Source organism: Hakea prostrata, chromosome 6 (assembly GCF_041222555.1).
Source record: "Hakea prostrata isolate BN-2017 chromosome 6, UWA_Hpros_2, whole genome shotgun sequence".
Lineage (NCBI taxonomy): Eukaryota > Viridiplantae > Streptophyta > Magnoliopsida > Proteales > Proteaceae > Hakea > Hakea prostrata.
The window spans coordinates 28,504,382-28,523,305 of NC_142605.1; the positions used below are offsets into that span (position 1 = coordinate 28,504,382).

An 18,924-nucleotide genomic window follows, 5' to 3' on the forward strand; every position below is an offset into this window, starting at 1 on the left:
TTGGATCAGCTTCTCTGACGAGGAGCACAAAGTGCTACACCACAAGCTCCAAACCACACAAAACAGTAGGGCACACGAAAAAAAACTTTTTAGAAAAAAATAAAAATAAAATTTAAAAGTTCATCTGTGAACTCCACTGTTTTGTGTGGTCGAAAACCCATTGGGGACGACGGGGTGAGGATCTGAATTCTCCCTAAACTATCAAGTCGACTAGAAAAATATAAAGAAAAAAAAATGGGAAAAATATCTCGGCCAAATCTGGTGTATCGGACGGTGAATACATACTTTGATAATGGATTTTCTGTTTGTAAAAAAAGGAAAATTAGAGTGGAAAAAAAGGTGGGAGAAATTAATATTTTTCCATGGAATACCATAAGGTATGATTATTTGAGTATCTAGGTTTGGAAATTATCTGATAATCCATATATATTAAAAAAACAAAATTAATTTTCCTACACTCTCTTTTCAAAGTCCCACCATTTTGGATAGGACTACGTTAAAAAATAGAGGGAAATTAAAGAAAAATTTTGGATTTGAAATCTTATGGGTCTTCCCATCATTTTTTCAACTTGCAAATAAATGGTCTTCTAAATAATTATACTTAGGTGTGCCTACTTGCATATTTTATGTGAATTGAATGAGAAGTAGTCTATTCCTTGCATTTTCTGAATAAATTTGTCATATGAATGAATGTGCATGAATGTATTGGTCATTTCCTTATAGAGTATGACAGATTGGCCTAGTTTTGCTTGAATTTTCGATCTATGTAAGTCGACCAAATTCATCATAAATAAAGTTTAAATATGAACAATAATTTTTTTAATTAAAATATTAAACATGAATACCTCAAGCACGGTTTGAAAGGTTAGGCACTTTAGGTGAAGATTAACGGAAGAAGAAAAAAGAACACATAAAAATAATAACAAATTATTTAAATAATTAACCAAAGATAAATTTTATGTATGTATATAGATGTAATTACCCACATAAAAGGAATTTGTACATTTTCCTTCTCTCAAATGGAATACCTGTGGGGGGGAGTTGGTGGAGGCTTGTTCTTCCCCAAGAGTGTTTGCTTTGGTGTTTGCAGGTGAAGTCACTGAAGTGTTGGCAGTGAGGAAATGTCTGTTATGGGCGAAATATCAAGGCTTATTGAAAGTTAGGGTATTTATGGACCAATATCAGATCAAAGAAATGGATGATCCATTTCCTTGTAGATATGTGACATGTGTCCCAACATCACATCAAATGTTAGAAATTCATTTATAAATCACATCAATCAACTATTTGATGTGATTTATAAATGGATTTTAACCATTTGATGTAATGTTGGAACACATGTCATACATCTACAAAGAAATGAATGGTCTGTTTCTGACAAGGAAATGATTCTAATAAATTTTCAGGTATTTACTAATTTCTTAGGCCAATAACAGCAGTTAATGGGCCAAAGCCAATTACTGCCGTTGGAGGCATGTGTTGTGGTCAGTGATGACTGGACCTTAAAGAGGTGTTTGCATCTTGTATTTTTCATTTTATTCCTGGAGAGGGGGAATATGCCCATTCCTTACCCCGGAGGGCCCTAGTAGTTCCAAGCCGGATCTTGCAGCATATTTCCACTCGAGAAGGTGGGTTCTGTTTGTCCACCCTTCTAAGCCCTTTGCCTGATCATTTGAATGAAATTTTATTTATCAAAAAAAAATGTTAGATCTAATTTGACAAATAATAATTTAAATGCCTATCATTTGCCTTATCCTTTTGCTAATTTTTTGCGACATCTTGGTTTTGTACAAATTTGATTAAGTGATATGTCTTCATGAAATAGACGGCATGAAAGGGTAGTTTCACCTATAGAGTTTTATATACTCCAAATTTATTTACTCTTATGTCTTATCATAATAATAATTTATCAATTGCTTTCAAGAGAAGGGAAAAAAAGAGTGTTTTATGTGTAGGTCCTCTTAGTAGACTACAAATTAACATTGGGTCCCTTTAGTGTAATATGTAGGTTCTAACTTCTAACTAGACCAATACCATTAGTGGCTATTAAGCTTATTTAAATTTGAAACATGGAGGGACCAAAATATCCCTTAGGTTATTTAATACATTGTATTACTATATTTTTCTCATTTCTTTGAATATATATATTTTTTAACCATATAATTAACATTTAATGACCAGTTATCTGTTTTTAATACCATATATAAACACAATATATTAAATAACAAGAGAATCACTTTAGAAATATGCCACTGAGGCTAAAGTTTCAGAGGGTCGTTCTCTGCAACTTGGAAACATGAAGTTAACATTGATGCTGACAGTAATCTTTTCAGACAATTTATCAATCGCTTTCATTATGGTGTGACCTTCACCACCCCTTATTGAGAAAGTCTAAATTAGTGATTGTTAATCCTTTTAGCTTTGAATATTCTTTTTATAGTTTTGAGTACCAAGCCTATGGAACCTTACAACGCCATACCACAACGAGTTGGACAGCAGTGACCTCCCACAACCTTCACTTACTAAAAATGATGGGCGAAGGGCAAGTCTGGAATCGGAATCATCTCCCCAGAATACTTCCCGACAGCTTTACAACCACATATTGCAGTGGGACTCACATGTAAAAAATAATAAAACATTTTGGAAAAAAAAAAACATGAATTTCACCTATGGGCCCCACTGTAATATGTGGTTGCAAAGGCGTCGGCACCCTATGCTCCCCCTGATGGGAGATGATCCCAACTCGCAAGTCTGCATTGTAAGCATAAAGGCCTAGAGCTTCACAAATGGGTCATTCTCTGCAAGTTGAGAACATGAAGTTGGAATCGCTAGCAATCGCGAATCAGCTCCAATAGACAAGCACGGTTCACTAGTTAAAAGCAACTTCGTCACTTTCATAAACCAATTGGCCTTTTTTCTAGCACTGTGCTTTTCCTTCCCCACTTTGAGAAGTGTACTCTGTTTGAGAGCAGGGCTTTGAATGTGGCTGCTGATCTCGCAAGCAGCCTTAGACATAGATCTCCATTTACAGGACGGTAAGTTTGATGAATGTAAAAAACTAGTTTATATATCTTGCAAGTAGGGTGTCAGAGTTTTTTTTTATTAAAAACAAAGCAAATTAACAATTACATGTCTGAACTAGTGAGTATATCCAATTAGTAGTACGTGCAGCGATGAGTGTGTTTTGACACAAATTGTTAAGCCAGAATTGTGTTGTGTGACTTGTGTCACATTCAAAAGGTTTAATATTGATATATCCTAATTAGAGTGCTCCTAATTGTAGGAGTTTAGTTGCTGCAGTCATTAGTTATCTTGTCTTGGCTATTGGGATTCAGTTCTCCAGTTATGGCAGTTGCTCCATATGGTTGTGATTTGTACTCACTTTGTTTGTGTTGTCCTTATACCTTCTAATAAACATGCAATGATTCGTCAGGTTGCATCATTCTCATGGTTGAAGATTGTGATCGCCCCTTCACAGTGCATATTTGTATTGATTAGGCCCCAACCACACCTAGTCTGGTTTATCGTAGGTAAAGGGAATCCTACACACATAAAAATCGTATCATGCTTGATTCTCTAGTTTTTTGTTATCCTACAAAAACAATCCAAATGAGTATGATGTTTATAGTCAAGACTCAAGATATCATTGGTGCTGTGAGGATGACGATGTAAATCTTGTATCAATTTATTAACATAGTCAAGAACTAACATAGGATTGTGTTGTATTTTTAACCAAATGGACATAAACCAGTTTAACGGAGGCTTATCAAGTTGTGAATGAAAGTAAATGCAAATATCAATCAAATTGAGATGGGGCAACCTATCCACTCGTAGGCCTAAATGTCCTATGACCCAAACTCGCAGAACCCAATCACAACTAACAAATGCCAAACAGATTCGCGATGTGCGAGACGGTCTACTACGATCAGCAGGAGATTCTCAGGTAACTCCCATAAATTATCTTGAGATCATTGTCGAGGGCTGGCTACTAGTAGATCTACATTGATGGATCTTGGTCTTCGTCATCTGCAACGGTGGTGGGGTGTTCTTATATGGGTCCTGATGGAAGCTTCATCGCTGCTCTAGGGAAAGCTGCTCCTGATCCTTTTGCGAGGCTGTGTAATCTCAAAGCAATTCGAGACGGGCTTTAGCTTGCAGTTACTTTGGGTTTACAGAATATAGTTGTGTTCTCAGATTGTCTGAGTGTGATAAACTATTTTCAGGGTTGCTCTTCAACTATGGATCGATTAGCATCCAGTTTCTGCAACGTTATACTTGAGTTGGTCCCTCTGTTTCAGATACTAGTCTTTTAAGTTTATCCCTAGAAAAGTTAATAAGTTGGCTGATTTCCTGACTAGGGTACTAGATGTTTGTCTCTGAAACAAGTTTGGTTTGGTCATTCCCCTCTGCTTCGTCGAGTCAACCTCCTTTATAAATGCTGGGAAAGTTTTTAATCAATAAATCTCGCTTTAGACCCACCAAAAAAATAAAATTTCTCGCCTTAGATAAAAAAAAAAAGATTAAAATATATATATATATATATATATATATATATATATATATAATATAAAAAAAGAAGAAGAAGGAAAAAACCTCTTAGATTCTGAGTCATTGGAAAATTATTTGACATGGCCTTTTATAAGGAATTGGGTTGGGTCGCCTTCATCTTGAGTTGGAATCTGTCACACAAATAGGAGTTCCACTTGAACTTTAAAGGGACATCTTATAAAAATAACAATAAATATCCAACATTTGGTGGTTAAACCCACTTTTTCATTTCACATTGTGATGTAATTTCATCATTTTCATGTAGAAGATGTTTTCCAGAATTCTCTTATAAAAAATCGAAATCAAAAAATCGAATCTTCATTTATCAAAAACCAAAAAGAAAACCATTTACAGGTTTTTCTCTCAAGTTCAACCGTTTCATTTCTTTTCTCTCTGTTTGATTAAAGTATAAAACCCATCTCCGTTTCATCTGATTAATGCATCAGAATGTGAAAGAATTAATTGAAGATTATGGCAATCAGCTACACCCGTCCCAGATCCAACCTTCTTCGAGTCAACCCCTTACCTATTGATTATCGAAGAGTCGTCTGCCAAGTCAATCGTCTCCAGTCTTGGACGCACGCACCCTATCACAATCATCACCTGAAGCAGGTAAAGAATCTCTTTAGGCCTGCTCAGGCACCCAAAGAAAAAGTGGTATGTATTTGCTCTGGGGATACAACCCCTTTGAGGCATTTGATCGAGCACGGAATGGGCTTGCTTCATTCTTCCCGATTGACACAAAAAAGTTCAACAATTGCGTTGTAAGTCAGAACATAGAGCTTGCAACCAACGTCTATCCATGTGGATGGAGCAGGAAGAGAATGAAGATCACGAGTAACACACCCTTCTGTTCCATCTTATTTGACAATATCCATACAGTTAGCAAGAAAAAAGAAAAAAAGGTTTTACCGTTAGCAGCCGAGTTGCAGGGGAAGGGATCTCTGCTGTTTTCGTGGACAGCTTCTTCATTCATGTCTGTTAAGCTATTTACATTGCTATTTATCCCCAAATGGGAATTACAGATGCTAACACCCACACCCCCAACAAATCCTAACTCACTGTCCTTAACAATTTATTCTGTACATTGCTACCTAATCTCCAGTCGGAATTACAGATGCTAACACTCACGACCACCAAATCCTAACCTTTACAATTATTCCTTTCCTCCTTGATCTTGAGGATCGTGGGAGGGAGTCCTCTTCTCTCTGGCTGATATCCTCAAATGACCAGCTGCTTCATTTGCCAACATGGCCTGCTCACCCAGTCGTATGCTGATTGTATCATTTACATTCATTCATGACTTGGGCTTGGCTTGTTCTTCAACTTAAGTTTCTCAATAAACCTCCCCTTGGAAATATCATTTACAGAGACAAAATCAAGGAATTCCTGAAAGCTAAAACCCTTGTAAGCCACTGGGTGTTCTTCATCCACGAGCTCTGTTGCAGGTTTAACCGCGTTCTGTATAGCTAAGCTGTGAAGACTAGCCAAAGAAAGCCTCGTTGAGCTTCCGTTCGCTCGAACCCGGTGCACAACACTCTTGTACCTTCCATTGCTCAACACCTCCATCTGATCTCCTAATTGCACTATCAGTGCTCCTTCTATCAGTAGCACTGGAATCCACTTTTCTTCCTTATCCATCACTTCGAGTCCCTGTCCACTTTGCAACAAAATCGTTATGCTTCCGTAGTCAGAATGCTGTGGCATTCCTAATGTGAGATCAGGTTCTGGACATGCTGGATAGCAGTTGGCTACCATGACTTGAGAACCTTCTTCTATTTCTTCCTTCATATAGTTGGGCTTTAGCCCTAAGCTTTCAAGAATGACTTCCATAAGCTCAATATGCAGTTTGTGTGTTGCCTCAGTGTAATTCCCCATCTTTTCTCTGTTTGTGAGTTAACAAGTGTTTGATCATTTGACAGTACCAACTAGGGCTTGCAATGGAGCTAGCCCAACCCAGCTAGTATCAAGAAACAAACCCAAACAGGGTTGGGCAGAGCTCAGCCTGGTCTGGTTTTGATTTGCTTTCAAGGTTCGAACATCTCAACCCAAGTTCAGTTTCAGGATGATTTGGCCAAACAGGTCAGACTCACACCCCCTAGACAGTAATTAAGAAACAAAATTATAAGAAAGAAGAGGAAAAACAGAGGCTTGCTCACCTGTATCTTGGGGGATTTGATGGCCAAAATTCTATCCATTTGGAAAGTGGATGAGAGTACTGCTTGATGAAATCTCTCCAACAGTATACTTCATCTTGGGAACGGTTCATACTGGTGCCATACCTTACTGGCCTCCTGACATCGTCGGAAAACAGAGTCATCTTATCCTCTGCAGGCAAATTGAAGAAGTCAGTAGCAACTCCCAAAGCATCTCGCAACATGCCTAGAGCCACTCCATGATTAATCACCTATATAGAAACATGAATCAATTAAATAATTAAATAACGTCGACAAAAAACTCAAGCTTGAACTGTTATATTGCATCAACATAAGTAGAGATCAATCATACCTGGAAAAAACCAACATAAGTAGAGATCAATCATACCTGGAAAAACCCAGTTTCCTCACAAGCCCGGCGAATTTCATCAAGCACTTGAGATCGATGTGAAGAGTCATGCAAGGAAGACATGTCTATGACAGGCAAGGTGGTGGAAGATTGGTCATGTGGGTTTGGACGTTCAGAGGGAGATAGGACATAGCGAGAAGGAATATGTGAGATACCCATTTGGGTCAAGCTCAATGCACTGGTACATGAACTAGAGGAAGTGGAACTCTGAGCATCAGTACTAGCTTCTTCCATTAATTGGCTCTGATGCTTATGGATATCCATTATCCACTGCCGAGTCTGCTCTATTTATAAGCAGCAGAAGGTACGTTATGCATCCGTATTAAGCCGTGGCAATTTCTGTGCCTCGGCAACCAGCATTGAACATTCATGTCTAAGAGAAATGCATCTTCACTGTGATATCGTCAGGTAAAACGTGTCGATCCGAGAAGCAGCAGCAAGAAAACTGCAATTGTAGCAAGTTTATCATGTATTTTAATAATTTCAAGTCATGAAAGCTCACAGCAGATTTCGGATTGGTCCAGCTTCAGGTGGGCTTTGATATAAATAGAAAGGATGACGTTCTCAGCTGGGTCACAATGGATCACCGATCATATTGCTACCAATTCTCATTCCTTGAACCATGCTTCTGCTACACAACTCTAATATTTTACTACCAGAAAAGGAGAGATTAAAGAATCAATTCGTTGGGACTCTTCAACTAATACTTTTGTCTTTTGTAATGTTACTCAGGTGTTCATACATTAAAGGGGAATGCATCCAAGCCGTTTCCAGATTTAAAAAGAAATCTAACATGGGAGCTGAAAAGCAAGCATCTTTTGGTATTTATGTCTGGTTGGTTCTTAGAAAAATAAACTGAACCCATCACAGAAACACCATCAAATTTTCTGTGTCTGCATTTATGTTCTTTCAGCCCACGCTGAAACTGGAGAATTGCTGAATCAACAACTTAACATTGAAAGGAAATCCTCCCCTTTTGCATATGATCTAAAACTAGCCGCAAAGAAAGTGGGAAAAAAGTGAGATTTTGTCTTTATTGATCAAGTGAGAGGGAAACAGCTATTTGCATTGGAATCAGGGTGGTTGACATTAGTGTCTTAAATAACCTGCAATAATTTGTGTCTCCAGCTGAAGTTGTAATCATCATTCATCACTGTCTGTTTTTGACCGACCCGGTTTTGCAGGCAATGTTCAATCCATGTTCTGGGTAACAAGAGCATCAGATAATGGATAAGTCTGTCCGCATGGTTCATCTTCAAATATCCAATTAATGTGATTAGTAATGCTTAATTAGACATCTTAATTGTTGAAATTTGTGTTAGAACTTAGAAGTTCTAATCAATGATATAGTGCTAATATAATAAGCATTATCCCAATTAAATGGGTCGATCACAGGATCTTTGTCTTCCAATTAGTTCTATGTGAGCTCATTATTAGATAACGGTTAAAGTCATGTATATCCTCTCACAACTTTAATGGTATTTTAATTTTTCTTTCTATCTAAACTATGTCAGTTATCCTTACAGAGACATTTAAAGGTGTCTTTTGAACATGATAATGCTACCTCGATCGACTTTTTTCCCTCTTATCATTTATCCAAGCTATTCTCATGCTAGCTCTAATATAATCATTCTTTATTTTATCCTTTTTAATTTTGCCTATTCATCCATTTTAATATCCTCATTTCTATTATATTGGATTTATTTATATGATGTTTCTTAACATCCTGACAATCCGCATTATATATCATAGCTAGTCATAAAACAGTCATATGAAATTCCTTTTGAATTTTAAAGAAGTCTGGCCAACAGATGTTGTCCCTGAACTGCTTAGCTTATGCTCAAAAATTCAAAATATAACAATAGAGTATTTCGAATCTCAAGCCCTTCTTCTTGGGTTTCCAATTTAGCCCTACAAGGTATGTATGCTCCCTCAAATAGAGAAGGAGAGAACCACCTCATGTGTCATTGTGATATTACGTAATAAATTTCACTTTCTTTTATCAGCCCCCAAAAAACAAAATCTAAGTAATTTGAAGAAGAAAAATAATCAAAAGAATGTAAAGACATTTTAGTAATAAAAATGATGGTGCGTCTTTTATTGATTTTGTTGGGATATCACAATTCACAAGAGAGACAAATGCAAAATGTCTTTTTATTTTTTACAAAATTCACCAAACCATTTTTCATTCTTGACCAATAATGAATTCTTGTGCTAATTTATTTTAAATAGGTATAGTAGAAAACGATAATTGATACAAAAAAAAAGCCTCAATTACCAAACTCTCTTTTTTTCTTTAATGAAAAAGCATGAATTGTATTTGCTTCATCAACATTTAATTGGTTGAGAGCTCCATTGTTGATGCTGGTCCACTCGAATAGGTTGGCTCATTTGGTAAAGATTAATGTCTCATGACACAAGGTCAGGAGTTTAAATCTTTTTTATGCCCTTAAGCGTGTGAATCTAGTGCATGAACTACCGTATTAAAGTTGGTCTACCTATAGAGTTGACCATTTACCAACAGGTTGGTTTGATTTTGGATGGACTAAACTTTGTCATTGAGTCATGCGCATGTCACATAGATAGCCATAGCCCACGAAGAAGGTTCGGAGGCGTCTAGATCATCTCGCGTCTAGATCATCTCCCCGTCAGGAGAGAACAATATTCTTCATTGTTGGTTTTGTGGGCTCCAATGCTCCATCCATATTTATGTGGTCAAAACCGTGAAGGTGAGCCGGACTCGGTTCAGAAGGTATTGGTTTGGCAAGGGTTGTTAGGTTGAGAAAGACCAGGCTGGTTCAGCCATTAACCGTTGGAACTTGCAAGGCTTACCGTAGTCCTCTTCAAAAAATGCTGCTGAGTCTCCAGTGTCACCGAGTTTCTGCTTTTCTGCGGAGAGAAAAGAGAGAAAAGCTTTGCGAATGGAGAAAAATAAAATTGGTGGTGGTCCGCCCGGGAAGCTTGCAATTCAAATTGAGAATCCGTTTGCTTTGAAGGTGGGCCAAGTTTTCACTGGCTTTGGCATCGGTTGTGGTGTTGGAATCGGCGTTGGCCGTCCTTTAAACTTTGGTAATTCTTTCTTCCACTGAAAGACCATAACTCCAAAACTAGATCTGAAGCATTTCTCAACATGAATTTCAGAGGATTTTTCAGAGACCCAGTTGGTGAAAATCAACATAAATCAAGTGGTTGGAGTCCATTTGAACTTCCCGTGTTCCTTTTGTATAATTTCTTTCTAATTTCTAATGAAGTATATATGGGTTAGCTGATTTATATGTAGATAAATAAAAATGTAGTGGCTTGTATATAATGTACCGTTCATTCACTATTTGCTTTCATTTAAGTAACTCGTTGAAGCATTTATTCAAACATATAGTGTGTGACTAGGAGCGCCACCTTCGTAGAATGGATTGTGATACTGGTATTCATTTCTTAACAGCATCACCTCCCTCTCTGTCTATGCTTTGTTTGGTCTCTAGAAACTTATTTATTTATAGCTTCACCTGAAAGTTTTGTTTGTATGAGAATTATTGGTCACCTGCATGTAGCCCTTCAAGGGATCAAACTGGAAACATGTTCAACTGGTCAATATGTATATTCCATGGTACTATTGACACCTGAATTGTTTCCCTGAATGATATACTGTACTTTTTAACCCATAGTTCTGAGAACAGGCAGATGCTGTCCTTATAATTTTATTGATTTACTGGTTAAGTTGTGGTCCATCAGCTGTTGGTAGCTCGATACACTAAAGATGCAAGAGCAATAATGTATATTTAAATTTCTTAATTGTGAATACAGTGCTTCATTTTGAAACTGAGCTTGAATGATGAGGGATTTAATGTAATTTCCAAAACTCTTTAATTCTTGAACCTTTGTTTTGACATGACTGCTTAGGAAAAATCTGCAGAAGCAAGTGATATTCACTTATTGTTTCATCTTAGACATACCTACAGTTCGTGGAATAACCATATGAACTAATTTTAATGATTGACTGACATTATTCATTTTGTTTTCGGAAATTTGTCTGGCCTGAGAACACAGTTGGGTGTTCAAGTGGAGCATCTGAGAGATACCTGGATTGACTAGGATGGCTTTCTGATTCATATTCTTTTTATTTTTTTCAATATTCAAATTCTATTTCCATCATCATTTATATGACTTTTCTTTAAGTTCATCAATCAATTAGTTCCTAATATATATTGGGGTGGGGAGTTTTTCCTAGTCTAGTAGAACAAGAGGGTATCTGTAGTCCAGGACTGAGTGCTGCAAGGTGAAAGGATGTGTTAATGTTGACCGTATGTCATCTAGGGAATGGTCAAGACCGGCCTCAGGTCAGATCTTAGATTACAGTTCAATTTATACACCTTCCCATGTGTTGGCATCTTCTCTCGTATGTAGCACTTTCCACTTCTCTTAGAAATGTTAAAGACTTTTCACGGGATATGAAATCTTTATGTTGCTAATTCACCAACTCTATTAGGGTTTAACTTGACACGTGAGCAGAGGACCTTGAGTCTACCTGTTCGAAAGTTTAAGATTTATCCATTTCTGCCCAATGGCAGGTATTTATGTGCCACTCTGGAGTAGAAAAACTGCTTCCCCTAAATTGGAAAAGATTGTAGTCTGCAATAACTGCTCCCTAGACTGCTATTAAGTTTCTAAATTTCCCATTGCACAATGTTATGGAAGGATGAAAGACTTAAAAATAAAACATCTCTTACATGTACTTCATTATAGCCCAGGAATTTCTTTATCTGGTCGGATGAAGTTGACTAAGTAAGCAGCTTTAGTTGAAGCTGAACATTTTCAGTAGTTACTTGTGTTATTGACAAAATTTGAAATCAATCTGATGCAGGTGCAATACCTGCACTGCAGCAAGTAATGAGCGCCACAAGAGGTGCAACGGATGCTTTATCTGGTGTTGGGGGACATGTGAACACAACTGTATGTCAAATCATCGTCCCCCTATCACTCCCCCCCCCCCCCAAAAAAAAAACACCTTTTTTCTGTTTTGAGTTTCCTGAGTTGTGTATAAATAATTATTCTAATTATGCTCCTTTCTTGTTATTAGTTGAGAAGGCTGGGAGCAAAGAACATAGAGGCTGGTATTGGATGTGGAGTTGGTTTTGGTCATGGTTTTGGAGTCGGTATGATCTGCTTATTGCTTCTGAAGAGAATTAGAATTGAATACAGCAGTGTTGAAAGAAAACGAAACCTAATATAAAATTTACATATATCTTCAGTTAGGAATTAGGGATGATCTAGCAATGGCAGATCAGTGCACTCCATGCTTGCATGCTTAGAAGCTGATGTTGTACGCAGGCTCACCTGATAACGTTGTTTTGAAATGCTGGATGAGAAAATAGCTTTTTTTCTCCAACTATTTTGCAAGTAATAGTAAGAGTAAAGATGAGGCTTAGTTAAGGACTTTCCATATGGGAGGGATGACATGTCTCTGACTTAGTGTGCGTATATATATACACCAAAGGAATGTTTTCTTGAGTGTAGACCTGGGATTTAGTCTTGCTTTGCCCCTGTAAATGGTTGTAGTCTTCCTTTACTATCATGGGACAAGTGGAAAATTTGTTTTCCAGGGTATGAGTGTAAATATTTTACAGTGTAGTACTGTAGTATCATGCCTTGTGAAAACATTTTCCCCCTTATAAATTTATCAAAAGTAATTCTGACATTCACTGATTTATACTGTAAGTTTTACTTTTGCAATGTATTCCAATATGCGCATTGCTGACCTTCAATTTTTTTCCCTAAATGGAAGGTCTTGCTTTAAAGCCTGGTGTGATGCATCGTGTTCAATCTTGTGTTGGAGTATGTGATCCTCTAATATTTTTCTATACCCTGCTTCACTTTCCTTTCATCTATCTTAAGTTGGTTCTTCTTTGTCTAGCAAGCAATGGCAAGCTTGATGATGAAGTTCGGAATTGTTCCTGGCTTACAAGTTGGTCAGAATGCCCTCCCAGGATCCTTGCAAAGTACATTGAGCATGATAAATGAGACCTCAACACAAAATCCAATTGGAAATATCATGCAATCAGCATCAAAAACCCTGGAACACACTTCTCAAGGATTATCAAGAGAGGCAACTCCAAATATGGGATCCAAGTATGAAGGCTTTATATCTAAAGGAGCTTCAGTGGATACACTCATTGGTACTCGGTCTGAAAAAGTTGTCAGCAATTTCTTGCAGGACCCAGTTTTGAAACAAGAGGGCGTTGAACCTAATGTACTGGTATGTGACAAACAATTTAGTACTCTCTGCTTTCAGCTGGACTTATTGTTCACCATGTTCCCCTTTTAGGGAATTATGCTTCAAGTTATCAACTTATAGGATAGTTCTGTTGCTTCAGATTTTCATTGCCTCTGCAGCCATGGGCCCAAGATTACATGCTTACGTGTTAGATACCTGAAATGGTTAACATTGTTTTCCCTTTTGCCTACTTTTATCAAGAGCTAGCTGATATCCTTAGAAATTTGCCACATTCCATTGTGGCTGATGCTTTGTAACATCATTTTCATGTTGAGTGAGCATCTTGAGATGTTCTTGTTATTGCAAAGCTAGACTGGAGAGTATACTTATTTCTAACACCAGCCAGAAAAAAAAAGTAAAAACACTCATCTATTGACTCAGTTTGTGTTACCAATTGAATGATGCTAGGTAGAGTCTTCATTGCATGTTTTACACTTGAGGTATCTTCTTGCTTATTGTCAAAAGAAAGCTCTGTCTGAGGTTTTGTAGGGTAGGATAATTTTCTCCAATCATTCAAGCTGCGAGTGGGAATTTTTCAGAGAACAAAGTTATGAATAGAAAGCTATATCTCTGACATAGATGGTGTTACTTTTTTTTTTAACCAGTACATAACTGCTATATTTCTTGTGATTTTTTTATAAACATAATACTGATTTGCATGGAAATAATCCTTGAACCTATACTTCTCTTTTAATTTTTCAGGGGCATTATAAGATACTTTAATTCATGTCTTGAAATCAGACTCAGTTTGGTAATTCACTAAATTTGCAAGAGAAATTAATTTATCAATGGATACCCAAAAAAAAAAGGGAAGAAGAAGAAGAAGAAGAAGAGAGAGAAGGGTTTCTGAAATATCTTTAAGATAGTTGACAAGAATACACCAGTTGCCATATGAAGACGATATTCTCATCTGTGGGTTTTTTTCTTTCTTTCTTTTCTGTAGGCTGGACGATTGCAATCAGAGAACAATGTTCTTCACATGGTGAGTTCTTGTTGGCTGGTAGTCTCTTTTCTATAGTTTAAGGTCTATGGTAATCAGTAGTGCTTCACATTGCATAAGCTTTTGAAATAATGTGGTTTTGTAACCTGCTTTTGAAACTCGGGAAGTTAGATGAACATCGATTGTGTAGCCCCAGTTGCTTGGCTACATCAATCAAGTACTCAAGAAGTAAGATGAACATCAATTGTAAGCCTCTACTTGCTTCGATTACATTAATCAAGAAGCACTCAGCTGCAAAGAATAAAATGAAACTGAAACAATATATTAATTTTTCTCACTTTTTTGTTTCCATATGTATAAATTCATTCTTCCTCTTTTTTTTGTTGTTGTTGTTGTTGTTGTTTTTTCAGTTTCTTTGTATTTTTTTTCTGGGGCACTTGTGCCTGACCTTTTGAGACACAATATGGCTTCCAACCCACTTTGGAGAATTAGCCAGTCAGATGAAGTGATGAACACTAATACGTTCAGTATTCAATTACAAATCAGATAATATCTTCAATTCTCTCTGGGGAAAAAGTTGCACCTGCAGAGTACATGACATAAGTTTAGATTACTACAGTGAAGAAAAACACACAAAATAATAAGTTTCTTAAATCCTTGCTTTGTCCCCTTGAATCCATTTTTCCCACGAGTCAGGGAAGTTTCAATGCACCTTGTGTGGTAATTTGACTACTTTTTATAATATCAGTGAACTTAAACATCGTGTCTTTCTTCGCAGGTATTGAAACACCAAGAAGTCATTGAAGAGTTAATGGAGGAAAATGAAAAGCTTCGTCAAATACTGGTGGAAGAACTGAAAGTTCCACCCAGCAAGCTTCAACTCAGCACCTCAAGAACTAAATTTCTCAGTCCATGTTCTGATTGTTTTGAATGCCGTAGAAGACAAAGAAAACTGAAATGAAGATATAAGCTTTGATTGAAATCCATTGGATACTAATCAGATTTGATGCAAAGCGAAACAAATTAACTTGGATATAGAGTCTTGAATTCATTCCAACAGGGGAGTAAATTCTTCTTCGGCAAGGAGGCTAGATCATGCCACACACGTCTGGGTGGTGGCAATGAACAACATGCCCATCAAAGTTGGTACTGAAGGAAAGAGGAGAAAACCAAAATTTCCGCAATTTGGTTGCAGAAAGAGATTAGGAAAAGAAGATAGAAGAGTGAGAAAAAGATTAGGGCAAAATTTTTAATAGTTGGAAAGAAAGAAATTTCCTGAGGGAATCTTCTAGACATCATTTTGCCTAATTGGTGTAGCACTTCAATATTTGCAGCCTGATAATACACGGTTGGTCCACATTGTTGTAAGGATTTGATGTACATCTCAATGTTTAAATTTTGGTACAAAATAAAATATGAATTGGTTGTCTGCCGATGCTTACCTGTAAAAGGAAAGGGGAATCATTTGTCTTCCGCTGTAGAGAAGATAACAAAAGACTGATATTTACAAGATTGAAACATCCATGGAGAAAAACTCAGATTGGGAGACAAATTTATAAACAATTGCAATGATTTGGAAGCATTCTTACACTTACCTAAGTTCCAACAAATTCTAATTCAAAATTTCCTACCAACCATCAAAACTTATGTTACAATTATCTTACCAGTATATTCTTTAATTTAAGAAAATATTACCTTAATGAACAACAGTCTTCATGTATCAATTTAATTGAACAACCAGAGACTATGTGATGAATGGAAGAAGAAATGCATTATTAAAGGATAGAAATGTGAAATTAGGTTATCTACCGGTTACCCAGCCATGGTAATAAATTTCTCATACATCATAATCATGGACCACACCTCCTCTGTTCTTTCAAGTGAAATTAGTGAAATCCTCCATTAATGGCTAAGTTCATTCTCTTCTTCTGTATTGTTTCCTTTCTTTGCCTTGTCCTGACATGCAGTGCTACCTTGTATACAGTGGGAGATACCTCTGGTTGGGATGTAAGTACTAACCTCGACTCATGGGTCAAGAACAAGACATTCAATGTTGGAGATGTTCTCTGTAAGTCAAAATTTTCGTCATTAATGTATTATTGTCTCTTCAAGGTTCAAATTTATATTCTCAATTCTGATAAGATGGTTTTGATTGGTCTCTTCAGTGTTTCAGTTCACATCTTCTGCTGACACTGTCAATGAGGTAACAAGAAACAACTTCAATGTATGCAAGGTGACCCCAGCTCTGCAAATATATACAGGAACGGTTACATTAACAAAACCCGGTGATAGATTCTTCGTCTCTAGTAACAGATTATATTGCCTTAGTGGGATGAAGCTTCATATACATGTTAATGGAGTTCAAGGGTCTGGTGCTCCTGCAAGTGCACCAGGTTTGGCACCACAAGCTTCCAGAGCTCTTACTAGTCCTACTAAGAACAGCAAAGCCTCACCATGATGGAAGGGATTCCCTGCTACTTGTAGTTTGTCTTGGTGCAGTGCTTACGACTCTTCGATCAGTCTCTGTTGTTTGATTTAAGACCATTTTGCTTATGTATCCCATTCTTTGGGCATTGTAGAAACCTGTTTACTATTAGGAAAGATGATTGAACACTCTTCTTATGAGATTGCATGTGTACCTGTTCTATATGTGTGCAATGGAGCCAATTTGGTGTATGAGTGATAGATTGGGTTAGTCTAATATGAGACAGGTTAAAAGCTTGACCCAACTTGTTCCGGATAAAATCCAAGATTTAACATCAAGAGGGATGGAATAATGGTTATGAAATTTCTACCATTAAAACTACAAAAAATCAGTTATTAATTAAAAAATTAATATTAGTTTCTTACAAAACAAGAGTAAGTGAAAAGCCGCAGAAATATGCTTGTGTCATGTGCATTTAATGCATAGGTACGTTCAACAGAACACTCGGTCGTTGGATTGTCTCCTCTATTGAAAATCAACAGTCGATATTTCGATCGTCGGATTGTCTTCACTGTTGAAAATCAACAGTCAAGATCGAAATCTCGATCAAACGCGCATGACAAAAGCAAAATGCCAAAAATACAATTATCTTTCTATCCATTATCTTCATCATTAAAAACTAGGAAAATTATCAACTCTATCCCTAAGTTACCCTATAATATTAATGTCACCCCTTTGAGTTATTCAATTTATCAATTAGACCCTTTATTACTAACAGTCTCAATTAACTTTTATTTATCTATTTCCAATATTACCCCACATTTTAGGGAATTAAACGGTAAAAGAGAGGAAAACAAAAGAAAATATTGGTGCCAGAATAAAGATCAGAAAGATGCAAGTATGGAATAAGAGGGGTGGTTGCAAATGATGGAAGAATACAAGACAAGTCGAACATATGGTTTTTCTTTCAAGGGTATATTTGTCTTTTAGAAAAGTTTTACTTGCTTATATTAGCATTTAACTTCAATTTTTCTAATAGTAGGAGGTGACACTAATATATTTTCCCATATAGGGGTCTAACTGATAAACCACATAACTGAGGAGGAGGCATTGAAAATTTTCTATAAAGATATTCTCCAATTGGAGAGGGTGGAAGGGAAAGTGATGATATTTCAAGATGGAAAGAGGAATTTCTTTAGAAAAATTTCAAACAATCAATGGGGCAAAAATAAAATTTCAAACAATATGGGGGAGGAGAACCGATGGCCCCCTGATCCTAAGGAGTCGGATCAGCTCCTCTGACAGGGAGCACTCGACAGGGAGAGTGCTCTCTGACGGCTTCCCAACCACAAAAACCAGTGGGTCTCACTGGTGAAAAGACACATTTTGGGGAGGGGGGGAAACCTTACTTTTTCACCTGTGGGACCCACTGGTTTTTGTGGTTGGAAAGCCGTCCCCCTGACGGGAAGATGATCCCGATCTGACCCTAAGGGAGCTCCTGTCTACTACCTAACAAACCCCAAAATATGTGGTGATGAATATAAACATGACATTCGATGGTTTAGTAATCCGATTCATTAAAAACCACCAAATGATAGAATGCACAAGTTTGGACTTAACATGTGGATTTGGACCTAGCGTGGATCTGACCTGATTATTAGTGAGGTCTTGCTTGGGTGCTATACAATTAATGCATAGCATCGCACAACGTATGATTTAGATTTAAATCTCGACAGCTCATTTCGCACCCGTGTAGAAAACAATTTTTATGAAATGAACGATTGAGATCAAAATCTTGATCTTAATTTCGATCTTGACCGTACGTAGCATGGTGTTGTGCATAAATGCGCAGCACCCAAGCAATTTCCTTATTATCGAACAATTCTTACATTTTGAAAGCATGAAAGTTTACCTGGCAGTTAAAACTTTCTTAAGTCGGTGATAATTTGGAGAGTCTGAATTGTCTCCCCAGATGGCTGCTGACCACGAATTATAAAAGAGCAAACAAAATTAAGATGATGAAAGTTTTTTAATATTTAATTATTTTTTACTTGTAAGTCCCACATGGGAAAGCGAAAAATTCATGTGTCTATTTGCTGAACAGTCGGGTACATGTTTGTGGGCCCATCTATAATACACGAGACACGTCCACACAGAAGGAGATAAAGCGAAATTGCT

The 18,924-nt window shown here is 37.0% G+C and overlaps 3 protein-coding genes across 4 annotated transcripts; 2 read left to right on the forward strand and 1 right to left on the reverse strand.

Moving 5' to 3' along the window:
* Positions 1-5,407: 5,407 nt before the first annotated feature.
* Positions 5,408-7,474, reverse strand: LOC149013086 (flavanone 3-dioxygenase 3-like). Its single transcript, XM_089159576.1, has 3 exons — positions 7,093-7,474; positions 6,708-6,955; positions 5,408-6,433 (listed from the first exon to the last, which is right to left on the reverse strand). Exons 1-3 carry the CDS (start codon positions 7,375-7,377, stop codon positions 5,842-5,844), a joined length of 1,125 nt encoding a protein of 374 aa, XP_089015702.1. The 5' UTR covers positions 7,378-7,474; the 3' UTR covers positions 5,408-5,841.
* Positions 7,475-9,931: 2,457 nt separating this feature from the next.
* Positions 9,932-15,871, forward strand: LOC149013087 (dynamin). 2 transcript variants are annotated; one of them, XM_089160055.1, is made up of 7 exons: positions 9,932-10,182; positions 11,972-12,060; positions 12,188-12,263; positions 12,893-12,942; positions 13,022-13,363; positions 14,325-14,363; positions 15,100-15,871. In XM_089160055.1, the coding sequence occupies exons 1-7, from the start codon at positions 10,035-10,037 to the stop codon at positions 15,280-15,282; spliced, it is 927 nt and encodes a 308-aa protein (XP_089016181.1). In that variant the 5' UTR covers positions 9,932-10,034; the 3' UTR covers positions 15,283-15,871. The 2 variants fall into 2 exon arrangements, with proteins under 2 accessions (XP_089016181.1, XP_089016182.1); XM_089160056.1 differs by lacking the exon at positions 9,932-10,182 and adding an exon at positions 10,231-10,301.
* A 355-nt stretch (positions 15,872-16,226) lies between these two features.
* Positions 16,227-16,779, forward strand: LOC149013088 (stellacyanin-like). The gene is made up of 2 exons (XM_089157703.1): positions 16,227-16,389; positions 16,487-16,779. Exons 1-2 carry the CDS (start codon positions 16,227-16,229, stop codon positions 16,777-16,779), a joined length of 456 nt encoding a protein of 151 aa, XP_089013829.1.
* Positions 16,780-18,924: the final 2,145 nt, after the last annotated feature.